Source organism: Phyllostomus discolor, chromosome 9, assembly GCF_004126475.2.
Source record: "Phyllostomus discolor isolate MPI-MPIP mPhyDis1 chromosome 9, mPhyDis1.pri.v3, whole genome shotgun sequence".
NCBI classification, from domain to species: Eukaryota; Metazoa; Chordata; class Mammalia; order Chiroptera; family Phyllostomidae; genus Phyllostomus; species Phyllostomus discolor.
In genome coordinates, this window is record NC_040911.2 from 43,117,883 (window position 1) to 43,135,471 (window position 17,589).

Consider the following 17,589-nt stretch of genomic DNA (forward strand, 5'->3'; position numbering starts at 1 on the left):
CTACCTGTGTATCTGAACATTTAGGGTTCTGAATCTAGGGTTGGGGCTCAAGAATCTTTTACCAAACCCGGCAGGTTTTTTTTTATGCGTGCTACTGTAGAGTGTGCTAAACACAGTTTCTACCATCTAGGAATTTATGATCAAACATTTCTAGAATACAAATGATTGAATTATTCTTCTCCCCAGCATCCAGCACACACACGTTCAGGCAATCACGAGTGCTCAGTAAACATTTGCTATTAAGTTGACTGCTCCATTCAGACATGCTATACATATTATTCCAGGGTGCGGGAACTGACGATTATGGAGTCATAAACAATAACCAGAACAAAACCTGAATAATGTACCTTCGTGCTTTCCTTTGTTTTGACCAAGAGCATTATGTAATGTGTGAGCGATTGTATGTATGTGTGTATAATTCTGTCATCTCTTTAACGACCGAAAGGAAAGCAAATAATTTGAATAAAACTTTCTTGTGGTTGGAAGGGGAATGAAACAGGCTGGCCCTGGCCTGATACCATAAACCTTATAATTTGAGGGCAAGCAAGAAGTTAATGATAAACTCGGGCTGGAATGCAGTTTAAATTTTCCAACAGGCAAGAGTTGGCTCGGCCCTCGACCTCTAACCTTCCTCGGTATTTTGTAAGGATGTACCTAAAAAGTTAACTTGTTTTATGTGAAGTTCAAATTGAACTAGGTCTGCTGTACTATTATATGTTTACCCTGGCAGCCCCGGGTGGGCGGTTTCCGGTGCCGCGAAACCCCAAATCTTGAGGAACTGCATCCTGCCCCACCCGGGTCAAATTCCTGGCCCTGCCCGGCGACCCAGGAATGCGGAAGGGCCTCGGGAATCCGCTGCGGCCGATGGGGGGGGAGACAGCGGGCGGCGGGGCCGCAGGCGCACCGCAGCAAACAGATCAGCCAGGCTCAGGAAGCCAACTAAAACCCTGGCCACATCTTCGGCCCGAGCCCCATTCCTCAGTGGACACAGCGGGGCTTGCTCAACCCTGAGCGAGAACTGCTGCACGTCCCCCACCCCGTCCCGAGTTGGATCCCGCCGCGCCTTCCGCGTCGTTTTCCGGTCCGCCTCCCGAGGCAGGAAGTGCCGGGCACCGCCTCTCTCTCGAGCCGCATCCCAGTGCTCGTCGCGGTCGCTGGTCATCTCGTCAGGGCAGACCGGGTTCTGGTGTCTGGCGGCGGTGAGTAGTACTCACCCCCGCACGCTACACCCTTTGAGCTGCACCCGTCCCCCCCTCCACACGTCACGCGGCGGCCGGACCGAGGCAGGGGAGGAGAGGGTAGGGTGCTGTGGGAGTTGTCAGGGTGGGCGAGGAGAGGAAGTTCGAGTCGCCGCCGGGCTTTGGCCCGGGCGGAAGCTCCTGGGCGATTGAAGCCGGTCAGCAAACAGGCCCGACTGGAAGAGGTGGCCGGGCCGTGGCCCTACGTCATCCAGGATGACTTCACACACCTGGTGCTTCCCACCGCCCGGCGGCCTGGCTGCCTGCCAGCCTGCCACCGCCCTCGCGAACACAGTCCATCGGTTAGGTTGTTGAGCCCGTGCTCTGTACCGAACACAGGGCTTGGTGCTTTAGGGGATATGGGAGTCTATTGGTGCATGGTTCTCTCCTTAAATGAAGTGTCCGAGGAAAATAAAGAAACGCACTGGGTGCGTGGTTAGTCTAGACTGAAATGTATTGATTTCCATAAGAGTGATAAGTCTCGCTGTATCGTGCATCTTGTGGATTTCTTACATTCATGTTGACGAAATGAATAAGTAAAAGTCAAGAAAGTTTCCCTGAAAAATTAATCGTGACCTCGCTAAAAGCCTTGGAGTCAGCCCTGGAAGGGAAAATGGAGTATTTCTGGCTGGGTGTGCGGTAGGAGGTAACAAAACCAAAAGCGCTAAAGGTGGGAATTTGTGCCGAATGGAACGGAGATGGGAAGACCAGCCTGAATGGAACAGAACTATAGTGAATAATATAGATGGAGATAAGGGTAGGTAGATAGATAAGTGGGGCCTTTTTATGGGCGTCTTGAAAACTTGAGGGGAAATAAAAGATTTATGTAAGAGGCATTAGGGATTCTTCACCAAAGAAGTAATAAGAAAGTGTTTAGAGGAAATTGATTTGGTAGCCTTTAAGATGAAATTGCACTGGTCCTTTGGTAAGAAAAGTATCAGCATTTTAGGATTCAAAATAACTTTATAGAACTCCTTCATTTTATAATTGAGGAAACAAACCAAGAGAGGTGAGATGATTTGCCTGAGGTCACTTGAGGGATGTTCACATGGTGCCACCCATTTTCTTTGTAAGTGTTAGGTGGACCCTCCTGGACCTTCTAACAAAGTGCACAGCATTTTTTTTTTTTTTTTTTTGTCGTTCAGGCAGCGTTGAATGAAACGACTTTGATGGCTGAGCCAACATTCATTTATGCCTCAGTGAGACCGAATTTAGACTACAGGACAATCCCCAGGTCTGGGTTGCAGGGGTTCGGAAAGATGAGAGGACTTGGGCTACCTGAATGGGACTGATTGTCCCTGTCTCCCAAGATTCAAAGACACCAGAAATATAGGAATGGTTTTCATTGCCAGCAACTTGGGGATCTTTTTTCCTCATTTCACACTGTAGGAGTGTGGTGGTATTGCTTTTTACTCCCAACTGTCTGCCTGCCTGTATTTTCATGGTAGAGAATTTCAGTTGCCTATATGTAGGATATTAGGGACTAGTGGTAGAAGCTCTGGAGCTAGAGTTCCTAAGTGCAGATCATAGATTTAAGCTCTACCTTTTTTAGCAGCAGGCAAGATGTTTATTCTCTTTTCCCTGATTTTCTCACCTAAAAGGGGGGGTGGAGTAACTTTACCTGTATCATCAATTGTTGTGTGGATTAAATATGTTAATACATGTGAAATGTTAAGACCAATGTCTAGCACATGTTTAGTATCAATTGTCAGCTGTTTCTTCTAGGTGTGGAGCAAGGGGTAGATGGTAATTTCATTAAAGATCTCTTGAGGAAGAGTTCAGTAGAGTTGGTACTAAACCATGGGTAGACCTTAGAGAAAAGCCTTGTTTGGGGAGTAAGATCCAGGTCCTACCTACAGTGAGCATCTGTATATGTAAATCTGTTTGTGATAGGAAGGAAGCATATGTATGTATTTGCTTAACTAGTATTTATTGAGCTCCTGCCATGTGTAAAGTACTCTACTAGACCTTGCAGTCCAAGGTAGAAAGGCTAACTTCCATAAAAATATATACGCAAAGGGTATGGCAGTGGACTACTACTCAGCAGACAAAAAAGAATGGACCACTGATAACTGAATCTTACAAACATTACATTGAGTGAAAGAAGTCATGTACATAGAATATATACTGTATAATTTTGTTTATAAGAAGTTCAAAGACAAAATTAAGCTGTGGTGGTAGAAATCTCAGCAATGGGTGCCTGTGGGAGAGGATGGCTGACTTGGAGGGAACTTTTAGAGTGATGTTAACATTTGTTTTTGATTGGGGTGTTCTCCACATATATATTTCATTATAATAAAACAAAATGATGTAGGAGTTCAAAGGATGGAGAGTTTACTGCCTATTGGGACAGTTAAAAAATCCTTAATGAAGAAATGACAGCACTATAATGGATGTGGTAAATATTAAAATGTAACCATGTACTAGAGGAGAAGTTAAACTGGTATTAAGAGGAAAGGTGTAAAACTTGAGTAAGGCTCTGGGGAAAAAATAAGTATAATATGTGGAACTGATTACATATTTGCCTAAATACGCTACATAAAAACAATCTTGTCATTCATTATATATATAATGATAATTTTTGTGGGATATTTTAACTTAAACACTAAATTCTGTTTATGATTGCTGTTTCCAGCCTGTTGCTTATGTATCCAATCATTTAATCCTCCCTATTAGCACAAAATTAGCCTTGACTATAGTAATGACCTTGGAAATCTGAGAATTTATTTTATGTTTTCTTTTTTTTTAATTATTTTATTGTTCAGTTACAGTTGTTTGCATTTTCTCCCCACCACTCCCCCTCACCCCAGCCAAACCCACCTCCACCCCTTTCTTCCACCCTCCTCCTTGGTTTTGTCCATGTGTCCTTTATAGTAGTTCCTGAAAGCCCTTCCCCCTATTATCCCCTCCCCCCTCCCCTCTGGTTACTGTCAGATTGATCTTAATTTTAATGTCTCTGGTTACAGTTTGTTTGCCTTTTTCTTTTGTTGGTTATGTTCTGTTTAAAGGCGAGATCATATGGTATTTGTCCCTCACCGCCTGTCTTGTTTCACATAGCATAATGCTCTCCAGTTCCATCCATGCTGTTGCAAAGGGTAGGAGCTCCTTCTTTCTCTCTGCTGCATAGAATTCCATTGTGTAAATCTACGGTGGTTTTTTGATTCACTCATTTACTGATGGGTGCTTAGGTTGCTTCCAGCACTTGGCTATTGTAAATTGTGCTGCTATGAACTTTGGGGTGCATAGGTTCTTCTGGATTGGTATTTCTCTGTGAAAATTTTCTAAAGATTCTGATAGACTTGGATGAAGGTGACAGTTGAATCAGAAATGATCTTAGATTTCAGACCAAGAACTGCTGCTCTCTGCTTTTTTGTGTTTATGTTTCTCAGCCTCACCTTGTGCCTTCCCTCAGAAGTTGTCCTTGCTAAAGGGGACCTCTTAAACATCCTGCCTTGGGCATCTATCTCTTCTGCCATTCTACTGTAACTTGGCTAAAACTTGAATTCTTTATCATCTCTGCTCACAAAACCAGCTCCTCCTCCCTCCTTAATGACCTCATTTTGGAGTGGTAACTTGATGCTACCAGTTTTTCAACCAGTACTTAAAAGCACAGGCATTCAAGAATAGCTTTGAAGGAAACTCCAATTAGGAAGGAAGAAGTAGCAAATCAGCTTAGGAATCAGAAGAATAGGATAGTGGTGATGGTAATGTTGAAGAAGGTGTGACTCTGTTGCAGGTAAAAGAGGAACCCACAGAACTTGGAGAGAAATTGAATAGAAGGAATTAAAATTTTCTAACCAAAAATTAGTGGCCACTTTGAACTTTTTAAAAGTTCCGTGATTATAATTCTGAAATAAACGCATCGCCATGTTTTAATATTAAAGAGACCAAGGAAACACAGTGGCTTTATTTGTTTTCTATTGCTATATAACAAATTACTCCCAAAGCTTAGCACCTTAAAAAAAACAATAAATGGTTTCTGAGGATCAGGAATTCCAGGGTGGTTCTGGCTCAGGGTCTCAGGAGATTGCAGCACAGATGTCAGCCAGGTTTGCAATCTTTTGAAGGAATATCAACCTCCAAGGTGACTGACTCATATAACTGACAAGGTGATCCTGACTAATGACAGGAGGCCTCAGTTCCCTGCCGCGTGGACCTCTACTTAGGGCTGTGTACTGCCCTCGTGACCCGGTGCTGGTTTCCCCCAGATTGTGATCCAGGAGTGAGCAAGGCAAAAGCTTCAGTGTGTATTATGACAAAGTCACACTATTATTTTTGCCATATCCCATTGGTTATGAAGGGTAGGAGAATATGCCACCCCCAAATACACCATTTTAGCATAAATACGATTTTGAGCTAGAGGCAATTTAGAAGAAGCAAATGCAAGAAAATCTTTCTGCCCTCCCCTTATTTGTCTAAAAGCAGGACATATATTATCCCTTCTCTACCAGGAGGGACCAAGATTACCCTCTGGAGATAACTTTAGACTCTTATCAGTGGAGAAGGCCCTCATGAAAAAATACACGACAAGCATTACTCTAGTTTACTTTGATTATTCTGGTAGCCTTCCATAACTAGCCCCTTTCCCTCACATACCTTTCTTCTTTTGTCTTCAGCTATAGATGATATTTAAGCCCAAGTTCTAAGCCACTTCTGAAAAATGGTTTTGCCCTGGGTATCTCCCATGTATACTTGAGGTATACATGTTAATAAGCTTCTTTTTGTTTTTCTCATTAATCTGTTATCACAGTGCTGTCAGCCAAGAACTCAGAGAAGAGTAGAAGGAAAATTATTTCACCTCCCCTACAGTTTCACAGGTCAACCTTTTTTACTGTTGGATGGGACTACACAAAGACAAGAGAAGTGTTGAGGGCCAGTTTGGATCCTGGCCACCACCAGAGCCAAGGAACAAGTTCAACTCAGAGGCCAGGCAGTAACAAATAAGGGCAGTGTCAGGAAGTTGTAGGGAATAGTGGGGATTGCTCACAAAACACTCACTGACCACAGGAATTTGGGAATGCTGGTCAAGTGATTCCTTATCTAGATGTCTGAAGTTTGATTTTATTAAAGTGAAAAAGTATTTTTAAATGTCAAATTAAATGATTAAAAGGGGAATTTAAAAGGTCATCCCTCAAGGTACTAAATGAACCTTCATACAAACTGCATATAGTTTGGTAGGTGCCAGTTTGTGACTTTTGATCTACCCTTTATTTTATAGATGAGGAAAAGGAGATCCAGGAAAGCTAAAATGACCAAAGGTCAACTTGAGAATGACAACTGGAATAAGAATCCAGGTCTCTAGCATCACCATTAAACAATAATGACCACATTTTAAAAACTAAAGGGAACTAAACAAACAGCCCAATACCTTCTGAGTGGTTAACACAGTGGTTCTCAGCCTTCAAAGTACATTGGAATAACCTGGTGCATTTTTTAAAATACAGATTCCTGGGTCCCATCTGTAGACATTCAGTTTGTTTGACTAGAGTAGGGCCTAAGCATCTGGTTTTTTTCCCCCCAGGGTAATTTTAATGTGCAGCCAAGATTGAAACCAGAAGATTAACTACTTTGAGAGCCATATTTACTTGCCATATTGCGACAATAGTTAGCTGACTTAAGATACTTAAAAGAAGCCTCAAAGGAATGTTGAGGAAGTCTTAAGTAGCTGACAGAATATGTCCCATGAGCATGTTTCCCAGGCTTCCAATAAAGCCATATAAACCAAATGAAGTTCACAAGCATTTTCCACTGTTGATGGGATTATGGTGCCCATGTTTTGATTTTTACAGTAGTATTACAGGTGATTTTGTAAATATTCAGGTTATTTGAATATGTTGACACCACAGTTACCGATAATACCAGTGTTCCTATATCCCTGCCCTTCTTGTAACCTCTGTGAAAATTACATATGATATTTAAGTTCACTCTGTGTTAGAAATTTACAAAAAATAGCCCTGACTGGTGCCCTGTCAGGGCACATGCCTGGGTTGTGGGCCGGGTCCCCAGTGGGGGCCAGATGGGAGGCAACAGGACATTGATGTTTCTCTCCCTGTTTTTCTCCCTCCCTTTCCCTCTCTCTAAAAGTAAATAATTAAAACATTTTTTAAAAATTTATAAAAAATAATTAAAATTTGAAAAGGAAGTGAGTTTTTCCTGCTATTGAGAGTTATTCATTACATTATGTGCTATGTTATATGTGGATATTTTCTGTAACTATAGTTTAAGGGTGAGGTTTGGTGGTGGTTTTCTTCTTTAACATTTATAGGTTAAACATTAATTTGACACCCCTAGGTAAAGGTTTCAAGCCTTTACTTATGTCAAGCCAAGACTGTGACTGATAGGAAATACTACCACTTGACCCAAACTGGGCTGCTACATTGCACAATTCCAGGGAGTATTGTTTATATTTTTTCTCTCACCATTCCACAGTGCAGTTGTGCTCTCTACATTGATTTCCCCATAGAGTTTGAATGTATTTGAAAACTCTGTCTAGGATTTGAGTTTACAGGAAAGTAGCTGCTCAGAAATCAGTGTCATGTTATATTAGTAGTATTGAAAGTTTTTTTTAATTTTGGTAAACTCAGAATACTAGAAGAATATTTAATACAAAGAAAATACATAGGTAGAGGTAACCTTGAATAAAGGAGATTTGATGAGTAGCTCTGCCACTAGGTGACCTTGGGCAAGTTATTTAATATTTTTGATCCTTACTTCCTTCATATGTAAAGCAGGCCTGTTAAATTTAATGCATGTAGTGTGCTTAGTACAAGAGTCTCTCAATAAATGGTAGTAGACATAGGTGGAGTAGACCTTTAATTTTTCTCTCTGGTCCTAAAGCATTTTGGACTAGAAAAATAGCAAGAACAGACACACAGTATATAAAGGTAAAACTTGCATGGTGCTTTGGGCACATAGAAACAGTTTTGTGTTGCTGAAGGAAAAGTACAAAACAGAGAAGGGCTAGAGATGAGGCTAGAAAAGTCATTCTAGAGGAGGCAAAGAATACCTTGTGTACCATGTGTTTTATGAAGCAGTAGAGATGAAGGATTTTTAAGAGAGAAATAGTAATGTCATATTCATGTTTTAGACAACTCTGGCTGGAATATAAAACATTGTTTAGAGGGAATAAAGAAGCAAGGATATTGCTTAGTTGGCCGTAGAAGTACGCAAAGAGATGATGAGGGTCCAGCCAAGGAATGAAGATGAGTAAACCTGAGAAATATTAAGAGGCGGGGCTTGATTCATCAGGGATAGGGATGAGTCAGGATGACTACTGGGTTTCTGGTTTGGTGAGTGAGTAAATATGTTGCCATTAACTGAGAGAAAACAGAAGATGAGAAAATTCAGGAGAGGGAAGATAATTCAGTCTCCAACGTGTTGATTATGAGTGTCTGTGGGATATTCAGATGGATGCCTTTCACAAGAGATTGGATATTTAAGTCCAACTCAAGGAAGAGGTCAGATTTGGAGAAAACAGACCTAGGAGACATAGGTGCCATCAGAACAGTGAGAGTCGATGAGATCATCTAAATAAAGTCACTGACTGCTAGCATACTGAGAAACAGGAATATTGAAGTGAGTGGAGGAGATAAAGACTTAACAAGAAAAGGGAGGAGGACCAGTCATAGAAATAGAACTTGAGAGAGAGTATGTGGGTGTTACCAAGTCAAATACAGCATTTTACCTAAATTGTTCGTTTCAGTATAACATTTAGGAGTCTTCCTCATTAAAGTATAAGGTCTTCAAGATTGGGAACCCTGCATTCCCTTTCCATTTGGGACAGTTCATTTCTGCTGTGACTGTTCACTAAAACCAAGAGTTGTTGGGGCTCTGAAGAAAAGAGGGATAAAATGGTGTCATATAGCAGAATTGTTGGAGGAGATTTAGACTGGATTTGGCGATTTGAAAGTAGTTAGAGTAGAAAAAGCCAGATTGTGGTGGGTTGAAAGTGCGTGGGAAGTGAGAAAGTAGAGAAAGCCAAGATACTTATCTCAGTAGGTAAGGAGACCAAGGATGGTAGATATTTTGGTGGGGGGTGGAGGGGACAAAATTCTCTTCAGATTGTTTTGCTACAACTTTGCCTCACTTTTTTCCCTTTATGTGTCCGCGTGTATAATTTTTGTAAGTACCATCTACTTATATGAATGTGCATTGTTTTTAAATGAAGTACAGAGAAAAAAGAAACTTTTTAAAAAAATGATGGTATTATTACATTGAGCCTATTATCTGATGTGTTCAAAACTATACCACTAAGCCAAGCCTCAAAATACCCAGTGGGGTATTTTTTAGATTGAAATAAGAGGTGAAAACAATGTAGATTTAAAGTCCAAGGCGAGAAGTTCTAGATACCCAGATCTAAAATTCCTTTGTTCGGCCACTGTTGGAGCTAATCACCTACTTTCAAACTATGCAGCTGCAGAGTTAGAAAACAATCCCCAAGACCATCCTCACTTCTGACGCCAATGGCAAGTTTGGGTTTCCAGGATTACCCTCAGGTTCAGTAATTTACTAGGATTCACAGAACTCACCGAAAGCTCTTATCACATGGTTGTGGTTTAGTACAGTAAAATGATTCAGATTAAAATCAGCCAGGGGAAGAGAGGCATGGTGCATAGTCCAGGAGTCTTTTAAATGTAGACCTTCCAGTTGTCCTCTCTCATGGGAGCGTTGACTACTCCTGACAACCAGGTGAGACAGTGTGCATGGAGTATTGCCAACCAGGGAAGTTCATTTGATCCTTGATATCCATAGTTTTTATTGGAGCTCTGTTACATAGGTACTATTGACTGCTGCATAGCTCACCTCAGTCTGCAGCCCCTCTAGAGGTCAACTAATAACATGTAAACCCAAAGCCTCCACGGTAAGTCACATTGTTTGAAATCGGATGTGACCCAAAACCCCAAATATCGGGCATGATATTCCAAGGGCTTAGAAATTTCTTCCCAGGAGCCAAGGACAAAGGCCAGACCTCTCTTTGGACAAAATTAAATTCTTCACTGTACAAGGACCATGATTTTCTTTTTTAACCTAAGTAGTACCTGTCTCATAGGGAAGTTATGAAGATTGAATAAGACATTGAATCAAAAAATTACCCTGGTGTCCTCTGGTAGCTAGTAATGATGCGGGTAAGATTCAAACTCAGGACTTTGTAATTCCAAGGCCAATAGTATTTTTGTGTTGTATATATTATTTAAAACTACAAATAAAAAATGGAATGAAAAGTGTTCATTCTATCTGACATTTATTGGTGACTTTCGATAGAGTACTGGAGGCTACCACCAAAGCCATATTGTAGAGAATTGGGGAGTAATTGGGAAGGTGAGAAAATGGGGACAGTTGAGTATTAATAAAACTGATAATCTGAAAGTTTTCTCAAGGGAAATGGGAAATGAAAAGGTGGCAAGAAGGTATACAAGATTAAACAGTAGGTTTTGGACTTCTGGCACCAGGTAGATGGCTGCTTTGAAGTTCAACCTCTTTGTGAACTCAGACTGAAGCAAAAACCCTAAACACCATTTTGGTGCCACCTCACATGTGCGTGGGGGAAAAAGACATTACCTACATCAAGCAGGTGCAGCATGAGAAGCCTAATGTTAATGTCCATGTGGGCATTCATTCACCCCAGCAAGGTGGTTATCACCAGACTAAAACTGGACAGAGATCAGGGGAAAAAAATCTTGAATGCAAAGCCAAATCTTGACAAGTTGGAAAAGAGAAAGGCAAATATAAGGAAGGACTTACAAACAAAATGCTGGAATAAATAATTACGTGCTGTGCAACCACAAGTTAGCTGTAGATTTTTAGCCTATTGTGCATTCCTTTGAAACTTTTTAAGATGTCTCTGGGATATTTCATCTCCTTCTTGTTTTGTTATTAATATGCAGCTCTGTAAATCTGTTGTTACTGTTTTTATTAGTTTATGAATAAAAATGGGAAATGTTTCCAAAAAGAATAGGTTTTTACAATTTTTTTTAAAAGATAGGAGCCTTTTTAACATGTACCGTGCAGTGGCTATAGTAGTCTCTTTTCCTGTGTTTATCTCATTTAATTTTTACGTGCATTGAAGTAGATATCTTTTGCTGTAAAACATGATCGAGTGAGCTTCCCTGGTTTACAAACTGTTTTGAAAAAACTGAGGCTCGGAGAATTTATGCAGCATTGGTAATGAAATGGAGATAATCCTACTGCATAGGATTGTTGTGAGGATTACATGGAGCAGTCCTTACAAAAGTAAGATACCAGCTTTAGAACCCCTCCCTTTAAGAGAACCTCATGCTTTCATAATAGTGCTTGGCACATAGGAAGCACTCAGTAAATACTGAGTATTGTTACATATTTTTTAATGAATTCTCAATAAATATGGGTTTAATCATTTTAGGGGAAGGTGCATTAGTAATTTCTGTTTCTTAATATTCTTCAAAACTGCTTTTTTTCCCTAGCCATTGGAAATAAAGTTTAAATATATATTCCTACTCAAATGAATAATTCTACATTAAGATATTTTTACTTCACTAACTTTAGATTTTATGACTTCATTTTTGCTTTATTTTTACACATTGTTTTTTGCTTTGTTTTTTTTTTCTTTTTAACTGTAGAATTAAACAGCCACCATGTCAAGCAAAAAGGCAAAGACCAAGACCACCAAGAAGCGCCCCCAGCGCGCAACATCCAATGTGTTCGCCATGTTTGACCAGTCACAGATTCAGGAGTTTAAAGAGGCCTTCAACATGATTGATCAGAACAGAGATGGTTTCATTGACAAGGAAGATTTGCATGATATGCTTGCTTCTCTAGGTAGACTTTTATATTCTCAGTATGTCTGTTTCCCCAAAAGTAATAATTTAGCATTTTATGGATTATTTTTTGTGTGATATTTCTGTCCTTTTTCCAAAGCCTATTGAGAGATGTCTGTGTGGAAGGGCCATGTTGAGACTTGGCCAGTCATAAGAGGATAAACCTATATGGGTGGGGACCTGGCAGGTACTAGGCAAGCCTCAGTTCCTCTCAGCTAAATATGATAGGTCTACTAGGGGATGGCTAGGTGGCAAAATACCAGAATTTAAAGTAGAATTTAAAGTATAACTAATAATTATAGCATAGTCAGTAATAAAGATTGAGAATAGGTTATAGATAGGAAGCAATAATGATGAATAATGGTCTTGGGAGAAAGGGCAGTGCTACTGAAAAAGGAAACACAGGAAAGTGGACTTTCACAATTTTACTTACAATTTTTTATAACAAAAGAAAAAGAAATGGAAAAATAAAAGATTTAAAGCAAGCATAAACTACCCTTTGTTATTTTGGTTATTATAGGTGTTATTTTATTATTCCTTGTAAGATTTTGTTATTGTTTTTTTTATCTTAAAAAGAAGGAAGTCACAGAAGGTCCTCTGTGTTCTGCACTGAGTCAGCACTAATTAAATGGCTGTGGAGAAATGTATGGCCAGCCTAGTTCTGGATAGACAAGAGTGACTAGGCATTGAAAGGGGTGTAGGTCAGGGATGGCCTCCAGTTAGGCTGTACACTCTGGGGCGTTTTGTGCTTGACTCTTAGCCAGAGGGCAAAGAGAAAGAGTTGTTATTTTTTTCACTTTAGTAACCACAACACAATTTGTTCCTCTGTCTTATTTTTATTTTTTTCTCCTAACATACCATTTTGAAAATTTTTAAACCTACAAAAACTTAAACATCCTTTACGTAGGTTCACCAATTATTAACATTTTGGGACATTTCCTTTATTCAGAATGAGAGTCGACTCAAGAAATTTATCTAATTTGTTGATGCAGATAGATTGGATCCCATTGTTTTCCACTCAGCATAGCAACTTAAGTGTATTCACAGGTCACTGCTGAAGAAGCCCACTGAGGAAAATTGAGGGACTCAGTTAACTATTACAAAGATCAAGCATACAAGCCTGTACCATGATCATAGTAGATGCTCAATTAATTTATGAGTGATGGTAGAGTCAGAGGCTGACTTTAGAGCCTTCTATTTTGGGAAACTGTGCCTTTTAAGATCAGCACAGTTTACCTTTTATATGTAAATGTAAAAAGTAATATATATACCTTTTACATGTAAAAGCTTATATATGTGTATATGTATTTACCTTTTAAATCAGCAAATTATATTGGATGCCTTGAATGGGTCCATAGATGTTTAGCCTAAACCAATTCATTTTAGGTCCCAGTGTTTTTTTTGTACCCATGTTCTTCTGGCACCTTTGGATTCTAGTTTTTCCCTCCCCAAAAAAATTGCTGCAGGAGAGTTGGGTTAAACCTGAACATAGAATAGTAGATCTTTTTAGCTTATTCAATGAATCTTGAGATTGATTTTGGGCTAATTTTTGTGTTGGGCATGTTGAATAGGTATGAATGAGGATTGTAAAGCAGTAAGAGAGATGGCAACTTGGCTTTTAAATTTTACCCAAATTCTTGGGATTAAAACTTTGCATATGAACCACAATTCCATATTTGACTGTCATTAGCACTTAGTTGGGCATAATATTGAGATGCTTCCTTAGATATGAATATCTAACTTAAGGATGTTCTTTTCATGGAGAATCATACAAACGTATGTTGGAAGGGACCTTTCAGATACCAGATTTATTCAATCAATTTTATAGATTAAAAATAACCCTAGATACCTGCCACCTTCTTCCAGGTCACACAGCCAGTGGCAGAACTGGGATTCAAAGTCACTATTCCAGACACCTTGGTCATTGTTGCTTTTCCTATACCATGGTGGCCTCACAAATGCCTAGACAGAGAGAAGTCCATTTTCACTCCTACTGTATCTGGCCATCCCAGCAGAATTTCTTCCAACTTGAGGGAAGACTCAGAACAGTTCCCTCACCACTGTACTAGAAGAGGGAGAAGTGCTCTCATTTGGAACTGAGATTAAGATTCCATTATGAGCAACACTAAACTAGACTATAGTTTAGTGACATGCATTGACAGCATTTGGTGATATGCCTGGCAACCTCTAAATGACCTTCCAATTCCTAATAGTTTTAGCTTAAACGACCAGCCTATAAATAAAATTTTTGAAGCATTATTAGTTTCACGTGAGTATGATGTTCATCGTAACTGTGCTACAATTGGAAATATGAATATTTATATATTTTTTAAATAACCGGTATTGAAATGCACTGATGGACCTTTAATGTTGTCAACATTGAAGATTTAATAATGACATTGCCTGGACCATAGTTTCAGGTGTGTGTTCTGTTTTGTTTAAAATAGTGAAGGAAAAGTTACAGAAAATATCAATAAATGAACAACATTCAACCTAAGCCCACTTTTATAATGCTGTGTCAAGAGACTTTTTATGATGTCAAAAATTGTCTTTTAAAAATGTTCTTAATGCAGTTAATTCAAAAATTAGTTTCATGTGAGTATGATGTACCTTTTCAAAATACATTGGGGAGCATAACATTAACAAGACAATTATTTGTTGAAATTAATTCTTTGTTCTTAAATGTTAAAACTCGAACTCTTTATAGGGAAGAATCCAACAGATGCATACCTTGATGCCATGATGAATGAGGCCCCAGGGCCCATAAATTTCACCATGTTCCTCACGATGTTTGGTGAGAAGTTAAATGGCACAGATCCAGAAGACGTCATCAGAAATGCTTTTGCTTGCTTTGATGAAGAAGCAACTGGTGGGTGCTCTTTATGTCCTTATTCCAGACTATATGAACCACTTTTTAGGAAATGAAAAAGATTAGTAAAGTGTACATTTTAAAAAACGAATAAAGGGAAACTATCATTTACAGTGGGACCATGTAACTGAGAATGGGTAGGGCACAGTTAATGTAGATCATAAAGCTACACAATTTGTGGTGTTAATCTTTGAATTTGGACCTGAGCTTCCTAAAAGCCGAAGAGAGAATTGTCTGTTAAATAGTATTTCTTAAACAATGAAAGCTACTTCTTCAAAAGACTATAAATTGCACAGGAAAGTGTAGCCATGTGCCACATAACACTCTTTTGGTCAGGGACAGATAGCATATATAATGCTTTATAATGGTCTGTATGTAATGGTTCCCACAGGATTACAATGGAGCTGAAAAATTCCTGTCACCCTATTGACGTTATCGCCATCACATCATAGTACGTGTGTTACACACGTGTTTGTGGTAATGCAGGTGCAAACAAACCGGCACTGCCAATCATACGAAAGTAGAGTGCACACAATTATGTACAGTACAGAATAAAAATAATGACTATGTTACTAGTTTATGTATTTACTATACTATACTTTTTATTGTTATTCTAGAGTGACTCTACTTATAAAAAAAGTTTTCTATAAAATGGTATGCTTTGTGTTACACCAGCATTGCCGACATACATCTTGTGTTTACTGCGTCTCTTCATTGCATCAGTTTCTCTTGTGCTTGATTTAATCTCATGTTGTTTTGTACAGGCTTGTAGCCTGGAGCAGTAGGCTATACCTATAGCTTGGTGTATAGTAGGCTATACCATCTAGGTCTGTGTAAGTACACTTTGATGTTTGCACAACAGAATCTCCTAACAGTGCATTTCTTATCACATGACTATAGTCAACAAACGTGAGCAATTAAAATGTTAGGGTTTTTTTTCCTTTCTCATTTTAAAGTGGATAAAGCCTAACTATTCACTTTTGTTACTTCTCTTATTTTAGTCTTCGACATTAACCCTACACTAACTCAGCTACTTTCACCACCTCCTCAGATATTTCCGTGCATCCTATTCCTGTTTCCCCATTTCTACCTGTCAGAGCTGCACCATTCTTCATGCACACTTGGTCACTTTTCTGGGTAGCTGCCTTTTTTTTTTCCTCTTTATTTCTGAAATAACAGGAGTTTTTTTCTCCTAGAAAGAAACACTTGCTTGAAATAAATTTTATAAGCATATAATCTGCTAACAGAGCTTTTAAAATGACTTAATCTAATATTGTAAACAACTCTAACAGGAAAACGTCATGGCATAGTTAGATATGCCTTAGTTCACTAACTTATTTTGTTCATGTATATTTGGATGTTCCGAAATATTTTGTAAAATTGACCTAGTGTTGCCCTGGCTGGTATTGCTCAGTGAATTGAGTGCCAGCCTACAAACTGAAAGGTCACTAGTTTGATTCCTGGTCAGGGCGCATGCCTGGGTTGCAGGCCAGGTCCCCAGTTGGGAACATGTGACAAGCAACTGATTGATGATTCTCTCCCTCCTTTTCTCCCTCCCTTACCCTTTCTCTTAAAAATAAGTAAATAATTTTTTTAAAAAAAAGTTTGACCTAGTGTAGAAATTAACTAGTAAAGTACCAGGAAGTATTCATGACTCCTTTCTTTCTGTCTTCCAGGCACCATTCAGGAAGACTACCTGAGAGAGCTGCTGACAACAATGGGAGATCGGTTTACAGACGAGGAAGTGGATGAGCTGTACAGAGAGGCGCCTATTGACAAAAAGGGAAATTTCAATTACATTGAGTTCACGCGCATCCTTAAACATGGAGCTAAAGATAAAGATGACTGAAAGAACTTTAGCTAAAACCTTCCAATTACTTTATTTCCCTGGCACTTCCTCCCATCCTCATAGACCTATTGCATGCAACTTAGTTTCACAGCTTTGCCTCTTTTTGATGTATTTATTCTAGACCTTTCTGCCATTTAGCACTTGTATAATCAGACTGCAGATGGGTATGAGGTTGTAAATTGTGTTGAAAAAGAGTTTGCAAATAAAAATCAACAAATGTGAAAGCCCAGGAAAATATATTCAGAATTTCTGGTTTTGCTGGATTTTTACATTTTTATATAATAAAAATGCTATTTTGAAATAAAGATTATACTGACTCAAATGGAATATAATGAAAATTTAAACAAGAAAGTGGTAGGTGGGGGGCTCTCCTATTTTCATATTTTCAACTTTATGTAATTTAGATTTCATGGTTAAACTGGTTTTTCTACATATATGCGACAGTGTTCTTCAGAACTTTTAGGGACAGATTAACATTATGCAGTAAAAACTAGCCTTCATTTTTTTCCCCACACTACTAGAAAGTCAGATGTTTAAACTACTAAATTATAAATATAGATGTATCAGAAAACGTTTGACGTTTTATTGATCTAAGAGTCAATGAAGGTGAGGCAAAACTGAAAAATACACTATGTGTAAAGCATTGCATGTAGATGATTTTAACTGAATCTTCCAAAAAAACTTATGAGATAGATTTCTGTTAGCCTTGTATTTAAGGCAAGGGAACTGAGCTCTGAGTAGTTAAGTGATTGATCAGAATCACTGTTAGTGTGAGTTGGAATTCCAAAATAGGGCGCCTAACCCCAGGTCTTGGACTGGTATTTCAATGAAAAGCCCCAA

General features: G+C 39.1%; 1 protein-coding gene across 2 annotated transcripts; it reads left to right on the plus strand.

The window, feature by feature from the left end:
• The first annotated feature begins 1,041 nt into the window (after positions 1-1,041).
• LOC114506695 (myosin regulatory light chain 12B) lies at positions 1,042-16,988 on the plus strand. Of its 2 annotated transcripts, none has more exons than XM_028524510.2 (4): positions 1,042-1,199; positions 11,834-12,032; positions 14,739-14,900; positions 16,577-16,988. In XM_028524510.2, the coding sequence occupies exons 2-4, from the start codon at positions 11,849-11,851 to the stop codon at positions 16,747-16,749; spliced, it is 519 nt and encodes a 172-aa protein (XP_028380311.1). In that variant the 5' UTR covers positions 1,042-1,199; positions 11,834-11,848; the 3' UTR covers positions 16,750-16,988. The 2 variants fall into 2 exon arrangements, with proteins under 2 accessions (XP_028380311.1, XP_035865150.1); XM_036009257.1 differs by having other exon boundaries at positions 1,094-1,199; positions 11,828-12,032.
• The last annotated feature ends 601 nt before the right edge of the window (positions 16,989-17,589 follow it).

Coding starts and splice junctions, on each gene's coding strand:
- LOC114506695 (XM_028524510.2), top strand. CDS start 11,849: ATGTCAAGCAAAAAGGCAAAGACCAAGACCACCAAGAAGCGCCCCCAG. Junction 12,033..14,738: donor TGATATGCTTGCTTCTCTAG/GTAGACTTTTAT, acceptor AACTCTTTATAG/GGAAGAATCCAACAGATGCA. Junction 14,901..16,576: donor CTTTGATGAAGAAGCAACTG/GTGGGTGCTCTT, acceptor TCTGTCTTCCAG/GCACCATTCAGGAAGACTAC.